Source organism: Falco naumanni, chromosome 15 (genome assembly GCF_017639655.2).
Source record: "Falco naumanni isolate bFalNau1 chromosome 15, bFalNau1.pat, whole genome shotgun sequence".
Taxonomy (NCBI): domain Eukaryota; kingdom Metazoa; phylum Chordata; class Aves; order Falconiformes; family Falconidae; genus Falco; species Falco naumanni.
Genome location: NC_054068.1, coordinates 17,752,869 through 17,774,215, shown reverse-complemented (window position 1 = coordinate 17,774,215; position 21,347 = coordinate 17,752,869). Strand labels below are relative to the sequence as shown.

At 39.0% G+C, this 21,347-nt stretch overlaps 1 protein-coding gene across 9 annotated transcripts in view; it reads right to left on the bottom strand.

Annotated features, from left to right (window-relative positions):
• CHD9 (chromodomain helicase DNA binding protein 9) overlaps positions 1-21,347 on the bottom strand; it is a 99,469-nt gene that overhangs the window by 50,931 nt on the left and 27,191 nt on the right. For 6 of the 9 annotated variants that reach the window (XM_040614950.1, XM_040614954.1, XM_040614951.1 and 3 more), the window contains one exon: positions 4,999-5,336. In XM_040614950.1, coding sequence (XP_040470884.1) covers positions 4,999-5,336 — 338 coding nt within the window. Of the gene's footprint in view, positions 1-4,998; positions 5,337-5,792; positions 5,894-6,232; positions 6,453-6,568; positions 6,802-21,347 lie in introns of those variants that run through there. The other 3 variants (XM_040614955.1, XM_040614956.1, XM_040614958.1) reach the window with 3 other exon arrangements.

The following is a 21,347-nucleotide window of genomic DNA, read 5'->3' as shown; positions in this document are numbered from 1 at the left end:
CTCACTTCGAGTTCTGGCATTTAAATTTAAATGACAGAGGACCAGCATAACAGGTGAATCACTGGCTTTCCACACAGGTCCCCCCACCATGTCTCCTGCTGCTGAGTTCACAAAGGTTTCAAACCATCTTAACACCATCATATCAACAAACGATTGCATCAGGATTTTCCGTCAGGGTCTTAGGTCCTAAAAATGCTCTGTCTTGTAAACAATACATGCCATGAGAGACCTACTTCAAGGCAACAAGGACATTCACCGATTTGAGTAGTGATTAAGATCACACAGGACTTGCTGCATTCATTACTGCCTAAAGTAAGGGTTAATTAAAAAAAATTTAAAATAATCTACCATTGGTCTTCTAGCACATGAAACAATACAGCTATTTCTGATAACCAGAAACGGTTCTGAACTTAAGGACTACCACCCTGAATCAAACATCTGTAAAAAATTCTTAGGATTGGGGGATTTATTTATTTAAACTATGCAGTAATAAAAAAAAAAATCCTATCCTAAATGCAGTCTACTGATACTGTCCTTTACATCACCAATGCAGAACTGCTGCTTTTCATCAGGGCCATGATATTTAATTTTATGTTTGAGTAGGTGGGAATACATTAAGAGCTATAAAACCTAAATGCCAATCTACTTTTTTGAACAACAGAATGTTCACAAACTCATAATTCTTCTATCCTTCATATCAAGTGTTAAGAAGTAGATTTTTTCGTTTAAATATGCATGACCTTACATGGAAGAAACAGAATTATAACCAGTTAGAAAAAGCTTATAAATGGAAACAAATGCTATGCAAAAATATTAAGGGCTTAAATGATTCCTAAACATCAATGCACATAGCCAGGCTATGAAAAGTGGTTCTGCAGTTCTCAGAAATACTGTCAAGTAAGTTACCTTTGAAGATTTAACTTGATCAGTAATCAACACATAAAGCAAACTGGTTACTTAATTTGGTAACAGTAAATATATTACACATGCATTCTTCTAATAATTTGTCATATGCTTAAAATGTTCTTGGTAATAACAGAATTCAGTCATTTATCTTCACCAATGCTCAAAGCACAGAAACTTTACTAATTACTGAATCTAGTTCTAAACCATCTGACTGAAACTAACAAGCATTATTTCTTTGACTTCAAGAGGTCAGAGGATTAAAAAGCTTAATGCCCACCTTTAGAAAGGAACTACAGCCTGCCTAAAAAGAAACTGCTAGTAATTTATAACTAGCAATGGTAAACTGTAAAGAATCATGCTGTAAATTTTTTCAGTACACTTACATCTCAACAGAATCACTAAGGAAAATGTAAACAGTTAACATGAAGCCGCCAAACACATACCAATTATGTTTAATAAAAAAAAAAAAGCCAGGGGATGATGACACACACACACGACACTGACGGATGACAGGATGGGATGACTTAAAAAAAATCATCCTGTCGCCTGTATCCCCTAAATTCAGACACAGCAGTGAAAACTCATCTTGATCCTAGATGGGGCCTACTCAATTTCAGTGAAAACTGCATTATATTACTTTTAAAAGCACACTTTTTTTTTTTTTTTTTTTTCTTTTTTCTTTTCCTACTGCCTGCTACAAGGTAATTTTACTTATCAAGGTCTGTTTAGCAACTACTGTTAAAGCTAGAGATCAAGGATGTAGAACCTATCATTTTCACAGACTGACAACTGTGTAACTCTGCAAATTCTCCTCAAAAGCAATGCAGGAGGTGCTACACAGGACATGCTACAGAGACAGGACCCTTCTAAGATCCCAGTGAGGTCTGCAATCACCAAGAGCTTGCTGAATGCTGGATTAGAGAAGGTATAATTGTGCTTGTATTGGATAGGCTATGTTTGATGCTAGCAGTGATGTCAAAGATCAGATCAAAGCCAGTCTCCAAACACTTCCCAAAACTAAAAAAAAAAAATAAAAAATAAATGCAATTCTCAGCAGTTCCTGCTCTTTCAACTCTATACTAGCCCGCAATCAAACAGGAATCACCTGAAACATGCTTCTGCCCAGATCTTCCCAAACACATGTAACTCCGCAACACCTCCCACACCAGTGTGGCTCTCAGAATCCACACTGAATCAGGACAGCTAACCATTACTGCAAGTCAAAGGTGTTTGCTATGGAGAACACTGAAAAGAAAGATACTCATCTGGGATGGACATATCACAGCGAAACGGAAAGACAAAGGCTTATTCTTTTTTTATTACAGATCTTTATTGGCTGTAAGGTTTTACTCATGATGGTACCGCTTGTAGAAGAATTACAGTTGATAACAGTTTATAACTGTTGGAAATTGTTTGTTTATCTTTTTTTACTGTCTTGCGAGTTTCTTTTTGTGCTTAAATGCAAACAATATCATAAATACAACCTGACTATTTTTTTTAGTTCTTCTCTTTATTCAGTAAAGAAGAAAAAGAAAAGTAATTTTTTATTCCAATTTTGAACCAATCTCAGAAATCCTTAATTCCAGAGAAAACAAGAAATTTTCATAGAATTGATGTCCTCCCCTTCCCCTTGCCCAATACAACACTTGGGTTCTAAAGGTATTATTTTATCATGGCAACATTTTCTTCCAAGATTTAGCCCGGGTTTGTTTCAAGATAGAGAAAACCAATGTAGCAACCCACACATTTAAAATCCCAATCCTATTCTGACATAATAATTTCCAGGATGTGCTTAGACTCGTTAAGAAATATTTTCTTAAGCATGTAAGATAGGAAGAAATCTTTAGAAGCATTGTTGAACCTTCTAAGACCCTTACTAGTTACTGGATTTAATTTTCTTCTCCTCTAAATAAAACAAATGTTATTAATTACACATTTTTTTTAACCAGTTGTGAAGCAAGAAGCATAGCCACTCCATAGTAAATGCTCTTATATAAGATCAATAGATACATCTGCATAGAGAACAGTCTGGTAAGATTACCCTTTAAAAAAAAAATAATCAAGGCCTTCCTGCAATTACTGCTCTTCAAAACCACTGTAGCAGATGTTGTTGCTAAACAGTTCATATTTTATGTATTTATATAAATAACAAAAAACAGTGATAACACAACATAACAACAGACAAAGCTGTCTGGATGCCTCAAAGCATTTGATTTACTGCTGCCCACCAAAATACGCAGAAATTCTAAAAAAATCTGTAGCATGTGGCTCTAGAAGACTCTCTTCACTGCCCTTTTCACTGCCCTTTAATACGATGACTGCTAAAATCTTTAGAGACATGTCCCACGTAGCTAAAGCAATACTGGGCAGCATGATAAACAGAACGCTGACTAGAGCATTAGTTGATTAAACTGGTAAATAATGGGGAGGCAAATCTGCACAGCTCAATGCAAAATTATGAAAAGTTGACCATGCATAATTATATGGGAGTCACTCTACCAGCTTCACTGTGCTTTGGTTCAAGAACAAACACCACGATTAAAAACACAGTTCGAGAAACATCTCTTTCTCAGCTGGCACCGTCTCATGAAATCTTGATAACTGATCCTAACTGATGTGCACAGCTAAGTGTTTCATGAACACAGAAAACTGAACGCAGAAATATAAATTGACGGTAACAGTTTATTTCGCTTTTCTGATTAAAACCAGTAAATGTATTGTGGGAACTACGTAGTTAAGCATAAGGACGATACTTTGGCAAGGTTTGTTAATTATCCAAAAGAATGAATAAAAAGGACACTAAAGGCAATTCACATAAAGCTTCAGGAAACCAACACAAGCTAAACAAGAGTGTGCAAGCTTTCCGATTAGACAGACCCACCAAATGTCTGTTACAGAACAGAGGTAAATTCAGAAACACAAAAGTGAAATCAGCTTTGGAAGTACACATCCAAAATCCCAATTGAAACACGATGGAGGAAAAAAAGGAAGCACTATACAGTGTGCTAAGGAGTGTTGTAAGCAGCACTCAATGCTAGCCCACAACCAGGAGGGAAAAAAATTAAAACCATGAAAGTTCACGTCAAGAATGAAGTTGAGTTTAAAGCAGTAACCTTTACACTACAGCATAACTTCTCCAGGAAGTTGTTTACTTTGAACATGTAAGAAAAACACTGATCTTGAGGAGGAAAAAAAAAAAAAGAAAAAGAAAAAGCAGAGAAACGGGCTGATTAAAAGAACATTCATTTCTGCTCCGTATACATTAGGATATACATATGTATATGAGACATTTAAATTTGGAGAGATATACCAGTTAATATTTCCGTTACCGCAAAAAGAGCATGTTCATAAAAAATAAAAATCAGACTGTAGCAAAGATTTCCATTCCAAGTTCTGACTGACATACTTAACATCATCAATTACTTTCCTTTAAAGGTATACAGGAGACCTGGGTTAGCTCTTGAGCCAGAAGATGGGCCACCTACTGAATCCCTTGGAGCAAGCACCTTAAACCAAGGTATCCACCCAGCTTGACCCAACTGAGTCTGCAAAATTTTTAAGAGGACAGATTAAAATGATATGACTGAAGATTACCAAGTGCTTACAACGCAAATTTCCCAATATGCACTTCGCTCTTGATACATGCGGTATCTGTAAGAATACTCACTTGCTAACAAGTTCATTAAGCTTCCAGTTTCTCCCTGTGCAGTTTATCATGCACATTGTATTAAAGATACATGCCAAAACCGATAAGACAGCATTTATAGTATCAGATAAACTTAATTTGGAGTCGGAACTGATTACAACACTAGATGAAAGATACTGTGGTCTTGTCTCTGCCTCAAAGTAAGTACAGAATATTTCAGATTATGAGTTTAAAATAATTCCTTTCAAAAGGACAGTCCTACAATCATTTTATCCAAACAGAAAACAGGGCGTTCTTGTTCCTGAATGAGAGAGTCCACACATGGACTTAATCAAGAAGATTTTTGTGTAGGCTGGCAGCAGAGAACATTTTATTATCAGTAAGCAGTTTTCACTTTAATCAAGGATTTAGAGTTCAAAGAGAAGAAAACACTTCATTCTACTTACCCAATTTTTGTTTTCTCTTTAATTTTGGATGAGGAACCAGTTTTCGGCTTTTTGCTCTCTTTGTCCTTCGGTTTGGATTTAACTTTTCTACCCTTCTTCTCCTCTTTTCCTTCAGCTGAAACACTGGGGAAGTTTTCAGGACTCATTACCCGTGGAATGTTTCTCTCTCCTCTCTCTTTTGCTTTTGCAATCGCTTCGGATATTATGCGATTTGCCTTCTCTTGTTTACTTTCTGAGTCTGCTTTTTTCTTCTGCTTCTTTTCAGACATTGCCCTCACCTGGGTATTCTGCAACTTAGTACATGATCCTGAACCATCAGTCTTCTTGGAAGAAGGAGGCTGTAGCGGAAGACAAAAAGTAAATAAAATCACCTTATTTTAAGAATGTAAGCACTTCTTGAAAGAAAAAGTGCAAATATTTTTCATGTGGGTATGCATTTCTAAAAAAATTAAAGTGGCAGGGACTCACGCAGACGCAAAAAAGAAGGAATTCTGTTTATACCACAGAATGGCGTGGGTTTCAGAATAACTACATCAATTCTGGGTTTTGAATAACCAATCCACGTACTGGGAAAAAAAAAAATCTGCAAAAAATATCTAAAAATTCTCTCAGCGTTCCTTCCACCTCTGCAGTTAGAGAAACCAATGCTTAACCTTTCCGGCGTTCCCATACGTTCGGCACAGTCTCCAACATCTCCCATACATGTCCTTCTCTTAAAAGGCGAAAAAGCAAAGAACTCCCGAAGGTAACGGCATCGGTGTTTGACCTTTGTAAGATACCGGGACCACAGTTACCTTAGAGCAGAGGAAAGATCTGCCAGGCTAACTCAGTGCTACACTGAACAGATGCTCCAACAAAATCGAGATAAAAAAAACCAAAAAAACAGAACCCCCCAAAAAACAACAAACAAACCATAAAACCAAAAGGAAAATTACGCAGCTGTACATTCATAAAAAGATCAGGAAGAGGTGTTTCTTTTATTTAGAGCAGTAAGGTCAGTGTCTTACAAAACGTGACTCGCTTTTATTGGGAGGTTTTTAATCACTGTTTCGTCGAGGCGGAGAGTTGTTTACACTAGGAAGGCAATACCCAGATTATCTGCCTCTCCTTCCAGCAGGCTAGGAGACATGTTTTTGCTTCCCTCCCCTCCCCCCTTCCCCTCCGAGGAATGGCAAGAATTTCCTATTCAAACAGACAAAAAGCCCAGCAGATAACAGTTACGTTACGTTCTCACCCGTAAATGCGCCTCTGCCTACAGCACGAAGAAAAGCCACCGGGAATTTCCACACACATTTTCTGGCCAAAGCCCGGGCACTTCCCCGGGCACCTTTTCTCTACGCGCCTCACCGGGGGCTGCCGCGCGGCGGGCGGGACCGCTCGCTAAAATGCCACCTGAAGGCCTGCAGGCTCCAGCGAGTCACCCGGCCCCGGGAACACGGCAACGAGCTCAAGATGGCGATGCAGCACGGCTCCCGCCGCAGCAGCCAGTAATAAGGAAGGTTATTCAATCCCATTAGCCTTTTAGCCCAAAGAACCCCTCCTCCTCCCACTCATTCAGGCTTTCACTTACCCTTCCTCTTGGCCTCTTCACTGAAGACATTTCTGGCGTCAGACAAAGGCTTGCCCTCTGCTTTTTCAGCACCCCAGGCAGTGCTCAAGAGAAAAGCATTGAAAGAAGATTGCTAAATGGCCTATTTAGCGAGCCGCAGCCGAGGTACGCGCAAGCCTCCACAAACACGCGTTGCGATTTACCAACATCGCCCTGCCCGGGCGCGCCGAGCCGCCGATCCCGCCGCCCGCCCGGGCCCGGCCCGCCCGCCTCCCCGCCACGGCGGGGCTCACCGGGGCTGGCAGGGCGCGGACCGCCAGATTCCGACAAAGCACCCGAAGAAACGAACGCACAAAGCATCAAAATGCATCGGCGTGAATATTAGAGATGTCGTTAAAAATACCGACTCCTTCTGCGGAAGTAGGCCAGCAGATGGTGCTACCCGTTATTATTCCATTAGACTCTGCAGTTTAACCCCCGACGGGCTGCTCTTCCCTACATGTGGCCCGGGCATTAACCCCTGCTGCCCCGCTCCCGCGGCCCAGGCTGGCTGGCAGGGGGAGCCGTGGGAACGGGGGGCTTTCTGCCCTGCACTTCACCCCGACTGTGCACCCCCACTTCTCGCAACGGGCGGGGGGGACCCTGCCTGAGCCCCGAGTCTGCACCCTCAAACATACCTGCCTCCCCAACATACCTTTTTTTTTTTTTTTTTTAACACGGACTTCATTACTATAAGCTAACCGCGAAGGGGTGTGTATATATACATATATATATATATATATATTCCATATTCTCCCCCAGCAAAGGGGAGAGCCCCCCGGTGTGACCCCTCTGCCCCACGCAGGGCTCCTTGCCATCAGTACCTCCTCACCCACAGCCACCGGCTGCACAGCAAACTCCGCTCCAAGGTCAGCTTAAAGTGCTATGTTAAAATATCAGACAAGTTTTTAAATACGTGTTGTCAACAGCTCAAATAAAACCAAAAAAAGAAGGCATGATTGTTTTTTTTGATGGGTTATTGAAATAAAACCAAGTCGCTTTTGACAGTGTAGCTCTGTCCTAGCAATACCTTTTATTCTCAGAAGCCCGCTACAAGTGAATAAAGATCAGAATTTTATGTGTTTTGCTTCATATATATTTATACATTTATTTTGTGATCTATATGTGTTTTTCCATAGAAAATTTACAATGTTGCAAAGACTCAGAGATCATTGATTAGGCCTTACACTTCATCAGAATTTCACTTCTGTTTAATTTAAAAATGTACACATTGAAAACACTATTGGTACTAATAGGTGACATAGATTCCTTTCTTAACAATACTGCTTAAATTCAAAGATATTTCCATAAATATTTGGCTTAATTACAGGGACAATTATTAAGTTTTAATTTTACTTTTGAGAACTCTAGCCAAGATGCTTCTCCATTATAGTTACAGTAGCTATAACAAATTGCAGTGGTTTATCTTTAGGGTTATTTTTTCATAACTCAGTAAAAATGCTAAATAATGTACCATTTTGCATTTTGCGATCAGCCAAACAAAACCAATATTCCTAATGTACTCTTGGTCTAATTTCAGCTCTAAGCCAAATGCTACTAAAGCCAGTACGGTTAGAGGATTTTTAAAAGAAATTGGTATGTCCTTCCACATTCCTGGACCAGAAACGAGCAAAAATTGCCTAATAATTAAATGGGCGATATAGAAATCGTGGCTTTTTCATAATTCTTTTGTAATAATCTTCCTACATATTTTATTCCTTTAAAGCAAAGTTTTTTAGGCTACTTCTCCTCAGAGCTCAAAGCTGCTTCCCAAGTTACTCCTCAACAACTTCTACTACTTCCTTACTGTAGAATTGTAAGTATTCTGGGCTACTCTACGTTTTAGTTCCTCAGGCTGACCCTGCTTCTTGCTCTATACTACTGCTTCTGTTTATGTCTCCTGCACTGCACAAACAGTAAGCTATTTGTTTAAAAAAAAAACCACAAACAAGATTATTTTTTTTAATTGTGCTATGACATTTTTAACCATGTGGAAATCACATTCCTAAGAAGATGCAGGAAGGCACCAGCCAGCCATTCTAAGCTAAATAAAGCTGCCACGAAACCTTCATCAAGGAAGCCACTGTTGTCACAAAAATCAAAACTGGAAATTAACACTAGCGTTTTGAGATTAGACTGACCAGAAATATGCTTGCACGACAGAGGACGATATCCAAGTGTCTGCAGCAACAAATATCCTCTAATTAAGCAGAGGTCTTTTATTCTGATGATCATTTCATGCTTCCAAAAAAAATGTGTGGCTATAAAATAATTAAGCAGTTATAAACCATCATGCACACTGAAAACAATTTCAAAAACTACGTAGCATCTACGACAAAAAGGACAAAGCCTTTTGCCATGCCAAAAATACCCCTCCCCCTTACTGAGAGGGGATGCAGATCAAGCATCCTAAAGGAGACCATATCCTTTCGCCAACCGCTTACAAAGCCATTCCATCTATCAGCATTAAGAAATAAATTCTTAACTGACCAACATATAGAAGGAGGTGGAAAGGAAAACCCTGAGGCAGCCACATATTTAAAAACTAAAAATCTAATTTGGAAAAATAGCTTTTTATTTTTCATGGTTGCAAAGATAATGAACCAAATATAAATGAACATAAGCCAATGCAATGTTGTCTTGAGTCTGCACGCAGAGGTATCTGCTGCTGCTAATAGCTTTGCCAAGCAGCAGCCGAGTGCGATGAACAAGCCTTCCGTCAGTTCGCCACTGCTCCCCGCAATCCTGTGGGCAGCAGGGAATCTGGCAGGAATCACATCAAATCCATGCTACTGCTGCCGCCTGCAAAAGCCATTAGCAGCAGCAGGTACAGGCCGCACCGCTGTTCGCACGGAAGCGCTAGCCCTAAAAAATACTGAGGGTGGAACAGATAAGACAACAGCTGTAGACCTCCCCACATATGCCCTTATTCACAGCAGCCAGGGGAGCATCTTCTCAGCAGCCTTCAAAAGAATTTGACATGCTGTCTTGCAGCAGTAGAAGGAACACCACACGCCTGAATGGCATCTTAATTAAACTGACGTAAAAACAATCCAGTTACCAGACAATATTGAGAGGCAGAATCATGACAGCACTCTTCCCAACAGCTAGCAGTACTCTGCTGAGCTGGCTTTTCATAGAAAGGCATTTCTCCAACATTTTGTTGTGGTTTGCATAGGACATGCATTCGAAGGCCTCTACTGGCGTAACAGTACTTCTCACAGCAAGGACACAAAACTGCCCTCAATGCTTGCAGACACTGGGGTTTTTCCCCCCTCAAAGGCCTAAACCCATTTTAATTTGCTCCACAATAACCAATAGGTTCTTCACATCCTCTGCATATCACTACAAAGGAAGCCCCAGCAAGGTGGCAAGTTTAACATAGAGAAAGCTTCTACCTCCCAGAAAACCCTCCCAAATCCTGCCTTACCAGTTCCATAAGGAAAACACCGCTTCACTGTAAGAACACCTTTCTTGCAGTAAGTATGGCCATTCACGATAGACAAATATTACTTCCAATTCTGCCTGTGCGCAGAATCTTTAAGACTAAGTATCTCTCCTGAGTTGCATCCATTCTCGATATGCTCCAAGGACTGGTAATGTCCTTCCCTGCAATTTTCGTTGAGTCACACTGTCATGATTTACTTAGACAAAACACACTTTTAAAATTATTTTCACCCAACTACTCACCCAACCCAAACAGCAGCTACCACTAAGTAGTAAATTATGACCCTGACTAGTCTAAAACAATAGAAGGCTAAGGTTTACATTTGCGATGACTTGAATGATTCTTTTATTTTGTACTAGTACACACCTGCAAGAAGATGCACATACAAAGTACCATATGCCTCAAGAGCGTAACAATTTCTTGCTATTCCACCAAGCCCTTAGGAAAATCAAGATGACCTTGGCATCAACCACACTGAAAGCAGCTAAAATTAGCCACCTGGAAACCTGATCTTCAGGCATGACCACATCATCTTTGTCCGTGTTTATTACTACACAAGGAATCCTTTTGTGCGTGTCAAGTCACCAAAACAGCATCAGTATCACAACTGTAACACAAATAAATGAATTGTGTAACTAACAATAATCAATAGCTGGGGGGGTGGGGGTGGGTGCTGTGTATGGGGTGGGTGGGTGTGTCCAAATTAGCGTTTCATTTTTTCTCATTACAATCACATCAAAATTTGAAAACTGCTGTTACTTTTCAGCTGCTACAGTGAAAAATTTCGAAGGAATATCCATCCATCATTTGAATTATAAACTGTATTTAGGAATGCAACTTTGAAAAAAATTGCATGAACTCAGCTCAGTCACTTCTGAGTTCTATTCTAGTACTCTAGAACCCTTTTTCCTCTAGGATAGCCTGCATAAATAACTCTTCCAATGACTTTTTTTTAATAGCTGTTTCATAATTTAAAAAAACGTAGCTATAAAAAACCCAAACAGGTATGAGCTCACACTCTTGACAGAGCCAATCTGTAGAAGATTCCTTACAGTATGAATGTGTGTCACCCCACATGGATGCAGAAAGGGAGCACTCTTTGTTGAATGGCAATCCCAGCAAAAGAAGTGGTTTTATTTAGATACAATCAAGTAAGATTTCTATGGTTAATCACACTACTTCTGCACAACCGATGGGAAGATCACCTAAACATGCAACAGGGTTTCTTTCTCCAGAAAAAGTGCCTTCTTTTTTTTTTTCCCCTGTCAGAGTTCCTTCTGAATTCTGTTTTATTTTCTTGTTCAACAGTTGCCCACACCATCTGCTGGGATTGCTCTACAAAGCCAAGCGCACTGGCAAATGAAGATCCATGGGGTTCTATAACTTTTCCTTTCTCTTTGGTGCATATGTGGAACTACTAAGAGAGACAATAAAGCACTCCAAATTGTGGTTCTTTCTATACGATGATAATACACTTCCTTCTTTTTCTTTCTTAGTATCATCGCTAATGAGTATCTCAGTGTTTAAGGGACACAGAATCTCAAAGACATACATATGTGAAACCTAACCTAAAAGAGACATGTCAGAGATTTTTTAAAAAAAAAAAAAAAACAAAAAAAAACCATGGGCTGCAGGGGGGAAACCCACCTTTCCCATCTTCCCTATTTGTTATCTGTAATGTTGACAAATGAACGGCTAACAACTACAGCAATGTAGCCAGGCAACAGTTTTTATCTCTGTAATAGCCACTTCCAGAATGTAAATGTGGTTACGGTGATTTGTACCTTCCAAGACATTTAACGCCAACCTCATGACCGAATTTTAAATTTATGTGGAAATGAAAACATTAACATCAAGGTCAGCAACCTTAAACTAGTCATGTTTCTAAGATGAAACAAGCACCTGCTTTACATGTCACACCCTTTCTACGTAGCTGTTTCTCATCCAAATGCTACAGAACCCAGTAATAATATCACTCATCATGTTTCACCACTTCTACAGCTAAGATGTCAGTTGTGATTAGTAGCTGCTTCTGAACCAGTAAGCTTCCGACTTACTGTATCTTTCATTGGGACAAATCAAGGCACTGTCCAATGTAACCAGATGCTGCTAACCTGGGCATGCTGCAAAGGCAGCGTTTGATGTTACACAATGAGTCTACAGCACACATAAGCTTCCATTCGGAAGACTTTGTTTGAATACTTTTTTTGGGGGGGCTCAGTGCCAAATATAGTTAGCTTGTGTTCCTGATTATTTAGCAATGGTACAAAAACTGTGTGCAGCTTTCACTAATTCTTAAAGGAGGTACTGTGTAACGGAGCCTATTAAATTGCCAGGAAATGAAAGAAATTGAGAACTTCATTCTGCTTGCTCTGCCAAGCTACCGCATTGGGTGGCGTGTCAGTTTTCAGTGGCTTGGTGTTCTGGGCCCATCATGCACCCCCTTTTCTTTGGTTCTAGTCTGTAATGGTGAACACAGCTATCTGGAAAATGGCACACAATACTCATAAAAGCCACGTCCTCAGTGAAACTTCTGAGGTGCTGTTTTTCACAAGCGAAACTAGTAACACTGAGTACATGTACTGATCTAAGCCTGATGCGGTGCCTATCTCTGTTCCACCCGTGGGGTGGGGTCCCCAACAGAAATGCTGCTGTGCTTAACATGAGAAAACTGTGAGCTCTGATATATGAAAAGTGTCACGCCAGTCAACTGGCACTGTGGATGCTCAACAGATTTGAACTACTAGGCTCAGACCAACTTCAGAGTCACGCCATACCTCTACCTTTACAGATTTTCTAAAGCGTTTAACACCCGTCTTAAGGGTCAAACTGTTTTGGTAAAAAAGTTACACTACCCTGTTTCTTTTCTGCACTCTTGACCCATCTTACCTTACTATTTTCACAATTATTTGACTCCTTAAAACACAGAGTTGACTTAATTCTGTCCTCTATAAAAAGAAAGTCAGGTTTCAGTTCACTGTTTGAAACAAGTCCTCTGTGTGCATCTAGACATTAATCTGTAAGATACTTCACTAAATACTTACAGGCAAGAAAAACACACAGATCTTTCCGATTTAAAGATACTAGTGATCGCAGTTCAAAACTCCCAGGTAAAGCCCTACAAATATATTGATCCACTGAAATCTCACATCAAAGACCTTTTTAGAAGGTACAGGTAATAGCTTCTCCTGAAACATGCCCCTGCTTTTACAGTAAGAATATTTATTTAACAAGTAAAGCTGGATAGCTTCTGTAACCATGGGGAGTGGAATGCTGCAAAGCAGCAAAAGACAACACATCTTCCCAACTTTTTTTAAATGACCTTTTATACACAGAAAAATGTAACATTAACAGAAATGGCACTAATTTCTAGTCTTTCACAACCAAACAAATGTTGGCTAAAGTAATCTCTTACATCAGTAAGTGGTACTTCAAGAACCTGCTGAATAACAATACTGGAGAAAATCTGAGTAAGCTGTTACTGTTCTTTTCTGCAGGAAACTTTGCATTCTCTCACAAGATTAAATTCAGTTTATATTTGCATTATATTTTGTATCTGAAGTAGGGTGACTCCCTGAACAGATATTAGATGTAAATAAAAAGGGCAGTGAGGGATGCTAAAAGTAAGTTTTATTACATTTAAAGATCTGAACTTTTCTTCAGATAAAAGTACTGAAACACGTCTCTTTTTGAATGCCTCTATGATTTCAAAAAGCAAGAAAACTTTTATTAAACTTGTGTCCTCCCTTAAAAAAAAAAACCAAAACCAAAACAAACCCAGTAAGAAGATACTTTCTTTCCTTACTTCAAGACTAATCGAGGGAACATAAAACCACATCACAAAATGGAAGCAAACAACAGGAAATCCCTAGATGACTTTTGGCTGGAGTAAGTTAGAGTTTTGTTCTCCCCCTCCCCAAGGTAAGTCATCTTTTCAGATATTTTCCTGGGGTTATTTTCTGAGGCTTTGTAAAGGAGAAAAACAATATACAAATACATTATAAAACTGCAAGAACAAGCACCACACACACACACACAAATCATACGCACATGAAAATTTAATTATCCTGTAACAGAATGATTCAGTATTCCATCTTTCCGTTTGCAAACATCAGGTATCTTGAAAACATAACATAGAGCAACAAAATGTACCAAGCATAAGCTTCCTGTGGGCAAGATTTTCTATTCTTCCTGCTACTCTCTGCTGAATTTTTAAAAAGCGGATATAACAGCAACATGAATAAAGATGGCACACAAATGCCAGTATGAGTGTTGTTAACCACATCATTGCTCTTCAACTGTCTACAGAGCTCTGAATAGTAAGGCAGCAAAAGGAGCTCCCCAGACACCAGTGGACTTCTTGGTAATGCTCCTCAATCTAAATAATCCCTACGCCAATTAAACCCATGCCAGTCTACAAAATGCCACACATTTTGAAATTTAAAATCGCAGCACAGAGTAGTAGCCCATTTCCCACCCCTCCCCAGTTGTATGCTTCATCACTGGAGAGATAAGACATCTTCACGCAGTTATAGTCCAGATTAATTTACCCAAGTACAACATGCCACGGAGCTAAGTTTGTTCACTTCATCAAACCTCACTGGCTGCCCTGAGGAAACACGTTAGTAATACCTTCACCTGACCAGCCTCCTTCCCACGTTGCTTGATCTAAACCAAACCAGTTAAATACACTAAATGTGTTGGTCCGTCCATTCCCCCCCCCCCCCCCAAGTGACAGAACAGTTGTCCCTCATACAGCAAGGAACACTTCTGTCCCTTATTACAAAGCCAGTCTTTGATAATCATACATTCTTTGACTAAAGACTTTCTTGTAAAAGATTTCACTTTAAAATATTTAGCTAGGTTGCTTTTTAGCTCTCAGGTTACAGGTATACATGCACATTAAACCACAGCTGACAGCTGTTCCATTTTTATGTGGCTTGCTTTTAAAAACAAACCAAAAAAAAAAAAAAGGCTATACAACCACACCATACAAGTCAGCGCATCTGCGCTTCCAAGCTCCTAGTAATTCCTAACCCACTGAGCAAATTTGAGTGAAATTAGGAGTACAGAAATCTCAGAGATGTTCTTATCTTACTGAGTGAAATGGAACGAGTTCAATCCTTCTTTGACCTCTGAGAATCCACACAAGACATTACAATTACAGTAACCACAAGCTGCAAAATCCAACCCTTTGCCACTGCATAATTTCTTTTCCCTATTCCATAAAGACTCTCGTCTGACAGAGAAAACCTGAACAGAAGTTCTGCTAAAAGCTATGCTAAACAGGCCTTCCTGTTGCCTACCTCTTCTTCCCCCTTCCCTGAAGGCATTCAAGTGCATCAAAACCAGCAAACTGTGGAAATGCTGTAGGGACCCTTCTTGCTTGTATTTCTTCCAAAGATGTTTTGACTAAGTGGCCAAAATGCCGGTCTTTTACACCTCCTGCTCTGTTATCCTTGTTTTAAATTCACGTTTAGTAGTATCTGAAATTGCCTTCTAACATCTGTTTTTTTCCTTCATACTTCTGCATCTAAGCCTCTTAAATGTGCACCTACTGACAGGACTACAAGAAAATTATTGCATTATACAGATTGAGAAATGGCTCAATAAATACTTTTTAAAAAGGCAAATGCTGTGGAGTGTACTTGTCTTTTTATGACAATATTTAAACTGTTGTTCCTCTACTGAAGTATTAATTATCTATGCATAATATCATTCTGTAGTGCTAAATTGTGATTGAAAGGGAACTTTTCAATGTATAAATTAAAATTTATTAATTCTGAAGTTTTGAGAAAATGCAGGGTTTATCACTCTTCCCTCCTCCAAACAGTTTAATATAAGTTACTTAAAGTTTAGGGTAATATATCCTGAAAAGAATCCACTTGGGTATTTCTACCCTGATTACTCAAGCCTGATTCAATTCTCTATGCATAATAAAAGCAAAACAAAAAGAGAGAAGACTGCTGTAAGAGTTTATAATTCTAACCATCAATTTCAGAACCTACCGCTTACTTTCTATACTTTTTTCCTTTTGATATTCTAAAGCTCCTGTCCTGAAAGAAAGACAAATTCACAAGTTTGGTTGTCTGAAGTCTGTAAGACAATTCACACACTCAGGTTTAAAAGCAGAAACAAATCTTGCAGTATGATGGTCAAAGTGAAACTTCTGAAACATAATCTTTTTTACTGACACAAAGGAAGTTTGTAATGGCAAAGATTCTTTGAGAAACTGTCTGTCTGGACTATAATAATAGCACAGCTTACTTAAAGGCCTAATGAGTCACAAAATTAAGTTACCCACTAGCACTTTTCCAAAGCTGCAAGCATGATCAAAAAGCAAAACAAGGGGACACATAAAACCCAAGCTTGTGTTTCCTTGGAAGCACAGAATACTGGAATTCTGTAATCAGAGTGCTAAAAAATACAAATTCAAATCCGTAACAAAAAAACAAGTGAAAGTCACCTGAAACGAAATTATACTCCATCCACAAAATAAGGCAAAAGAAAGAAATGTTTCACAAAGAATAACTGAACTTTCCACTGCATCTTTTATTGATGTTTTATTAAGGTACATACTTTTTGTAACAGTTCAAAAACTCATTTATCCACTAGAACTCTGTTACAAACTTCAGCTTAGTACAGAAGTATTATAAAGTGAAACTGTACCAAGCAGATACAGAGTAGGAGTTCACTAATGTAACTAAGGCATACCAGTTACGAAAGCAACACATACATATTCTGTATATGCAACAGTTGCCGATACTGACCTAAAGTGTCCAAGTGCTACTGTCACCCAGATAGCAAAGTAGTATCTATGTCAATGACCAGATACCAAAATAAATACAAACTGCAATGGACACCACGAGAACTAAAGAAACGACTGTGTTCAACCATTACAGCTACAGGCATTTGAAAGCATACCATAGCTATCATCTGCATGTATAAAGTTACCTCACATAAAAAATTGGAAAGGGGGAACGGGGTAGAAAGATGTGCGCAAACTCAATCTAAATAAATTGAAGTTTTAAAAGCTGCTTTTTTCCCCCCTACATTATAGATTCATGAAATCATTGAGGTTGGAAAGGACCTTGGAGATCAAGTCCAACCGTTCACCCAGCACTGCCAAGTCTACCACTGAACCATGTCCCTAAGCACCACATCTATGTGGTTTTTAAACAACTCCAGGAATGGTGATTCCACTAGAAAGTCTTTCATGCTCAGGAAACCTAGGAACTGGCAGAAGCAAGCGTGCAGCTTTTTCACCTGCCACTGTAAACTCCGGTGTGAGCTCACTGGAAAATAGCAAGATACAGGACAATCTTTTCAACACAGTAGATACAGACAGAAGATTCTAAATAATGGTTTTATTTTAGAAGCTGCATAAAGCTTTAAAACATAAATAGCAGCTTGAATAGTGACTTTATTTTTATGGAAAACAGAACATCTGAAAAACCTATACATGCCATACGAACTAGAGGGCATGAAGCTGAATGTGTTGAGACAGCTTTTATCCAGCCTCTTAACTACACACCCCATAATTTAAATAACAGGCACTAATCACACTTACGGTCTTCAGTACATTTCCATATTACTTTAAAAGCATTCAGGTTTTTGCTACTGTCTTCTTTTCAAGTAGACTTAAATCAAGTAATTTTGTTTACCTTTAGACAGAAATTATCATTTACACAAGATGTCTAAATCCTTAAAAATGCTGATTTTGATGTAAAACGACAAAGAATTGGCTGCAAGTGTGCAGAACAGAAAACAAAATTAAAAAACCCGCACAAATTAAACTCAAAAAAGAGCTGCCCTCTTCCCACTTCCCTGAGTTGACACCTGCCCACCCATGTTCTAAACAGCCACCACTTGTATGAGCCAAAGAAATTAATTTTGTCATGTTTTTTATTACCAAAAAGAACAACACACAAGGAGCTTTTTTATTCACCTTAGTCCCAACATCCAAGATCAGCTTCGTCATGCCTATCCCAAGCACACTCAGCAACCAGCAAGGCAAAGGTCTCTTTCTGAAGAGAAAAAGCAATGGGACCTTAACGGTAGATGGGTTCTGTCAGAACTTCAATTAAAGTGTTCTTTCTACACCTCTCATGGGAGTGGCCTTGTAAGGAAACATGTTTATAATGAAACCCAAAACGTCTCTAATCTTTAGGAAGTTTTACTATTGTGACTATATTTCCCTACACTTCCCGCGCCCCCCCCCCCCCCCCCCGAAACCTCCCTAGTTGTTTTTTGTCCCTCAGTCAGCAGACATTAGAGTTGTGAAGGGCTGTGAACTGCAGAACCATCCATGGTCTATTTTTTTTACTCTTCTGCTACTTAACCTACTGGAGCGATGAAAATAAAGAGCAAGTAGGCAAGAACTATGCAGAACTCGCAAGAACCTGCCCACCTTTTGTCTCAACGCTTCGCTTCTGCAATTACCTACAGAAAGGAAAGCAGGGCTAGGTCAGAGAAACAACCATGGACTGAACAAAACAGAGACAGATTCTCTTTCACAACATGTTTTAACAGCATAATTTACCAAATTCTACTCAATTTTTGTAGTACATGAAGTGCAATGGTAAAATAAAAATCACCTAGAAGTGAACCACCTTATTCAGAGTATGAAGGCTCCTGGAACAACATGCTGCAACTGATCATTGTCTTGGTCAGTACCAGTAAATGATTCTATGATAATATTGGCAGCCTCATCAGTAATTTTTTCTTTCTTTTAAAAATACCTATGCATTTTCACTGCTTGTTCAAGGCAGAACAATTGAATATTGTGAAAGATGGCAAAAAAGGTATGACTTCATTTCACATTAATAGGAAAATACTGATAATGAACTATCTTTAAATCAAAAGAGATTGCATATTCAGAAAGACTAGCATATAAAATCTCCATGTACACGACTTTTATTCACTAGAAGCAGTTACGTTTAGAAGTTTACTCAATATTTGAATATGGCCTTTCTTGTAGTATTCCTCAATACCTAACAGTAACCAAAATGTTTTCAATGTTTGTGATTTCAGTAAGACAAAAAAAAAAAAAAAGAGCACTTGACACACGTTAAAATATACTGACAGAAATGAAGAAAAGTATTTTTAACATCAACAGCTAAGAATTCACTAATATCATTAAAGCCAGTACCGACTGCACAGCCTATTTCCACTTTAATCAAAGGGGGACATACTTCTTCAACTTCAATTCAAACCAACTTAACGTATTTTTCATTTCAGCTTCTACTTCTGTGTCAGAATCTCCAATATCAGACAGTACTTTAGCATATATGCAAGCCTAATGAAACCACTCTTGTTGCATCTCGTCTTCTCAATTAAATATTCCTGGCCAAAATCCTCCCACCACAGTTGAGGAGGAAAACTAGAAGCCTATAGAAAATTGATTTATCAAAAAGAGGAGAAGTTTTGAAAATAGAGTTCAGAAGCAAGAGGATGCTACTGGGGACCAACAGGAGTCAATTTCAGGCAAAATAAAAAACCCAGAAGCAAAAAAACCCAAAACATTTCTAGAGAAAGATCACAGCGTGCAAGAGCTTCACTGGTATAACTATACAAAAAAACCAAACCAAACCAAAACACTGCAACCCAACCAAAACTCAAAAACCACCAAACAAAAAACCAACCCCAAAATCAAACTGCAGGGAGCACGAACTTTTGGTAGGGATTAAACAGAAAAAGTTGCAAGACTGTTCTCTCAAAACATAAGCATGGCAGTAATTTTAACAGAGTTAATCAGTAACGGCTATCAACATAGCGCATAACGACAGCCTGGTTAGAGCCTGGTTAGAGCCCGCAGTGTGCTGCTGCCAAGGGCATCCTCAAGCACAGCCAGGAGCATGAGCACCTTCATACCTTTGTCCCAACAAGCAAGGTTGGGTGACCACTTCTGAAAATTCCCTGAAACCAGTCAAAGCCCGTACACATTTGCATTAAACTGTATTAGGCCAAAAGCACACCAGGCTGGCACCCTAAAATGTGCCTCTTGTCTAGTACCTGGAGCTGATCACATTGCGTAACACCGCATGATGGCGGGTCAAAGAATCCTCCATAGAATGATATGAGTGACAACACACACACGCATCAAAATAAATTTGCCTAATTCTTTTTAAAAATCGTTCTCACTAAACTCAAAGATAGTAAGACACGTCCAATTTTGTCACTCATATGTTCCTTAAATTAATTTACCTGACCTCCCTGTGACAACTTGTGTTTTGTAACAGCTGGTTGCTGCTTTTAGGACTTGCACGAACCAAAGCTCCTGCTGCAACAAAATCTGCATATCAAGCTGAGCCATACCTGGGCCTCACGAGCAGCTGCTACAAAGATTTAACAAAGAAGAAAAACAACCCAAACGTACTGTGTATTGTGGTACTATTTCTCATCCTTCTGAAGTATAAAACGAGGTACTACAAGCCATAGCACGCTGCAAGTCATGAAAAGCACAACAGCTATGTTTTGCCAGTAAGTTTGCTTAAAATACTATTAAAGAACTGTCCTTCTGTGTGTGTGGTACTCACCAAAAAAGGCGGCACAGTGAAATAATTGTTTTTAAGATTGCTCTTAAGATTCTTCCAAAAACCTATCAGTCAGAACTCTTTCTAAAACAATGTTTCAAACTACAAGGAAAAAAGAAACAAAACGCTCAGAATCAAAATACTTGCAGTATCTTCTTTAAGGCCAACTTCTCTCTTCTTTCCAACATACAAACTAAAACTGAAAAGCAAAGTCACGAATCTCTCTCAAAAGAGGCCTTCCTATCAATCCATGAAACCATAGTTCTGGTTTGCAATTCAATATGCTATTGAATTGCATTATGTGCACATACATGATATGCTACTAACATTGAAATTACTTTCAAATACAGACCAACTCCTGAAAAGGCAGCATGTAAAAGATGGAAACAATTTATAAGATATAAATTAAAATGCTACCCTTCACAGCAAGACATCAAGGGAGCAAAAAACCCGAGTAAGTGCAAACACAAGCCAAATAACCCACACAAAAGAAAACCTGCCACGTATGAAAGAAAAATCAATCTCTACTACAAATTACACAGCTTTCAAAAACGTAAGACTTGTCAACTACTTCTAGCCTAAAGCTACATTTCTACCTCCATTTATCAAACATATTCAAATCAACATAAGAATTCTCAGTCTCATCATCCTAGAAATGCACTCACTTGTATTTATTAGCCTTAAGAGTTCCCAAATTCAACCCCCTCAACACACCTCATGGTAGACACTCTCTTTGAAATCCGTGTCACTGGAAATTTACGCCAATTTTTTAACCTGA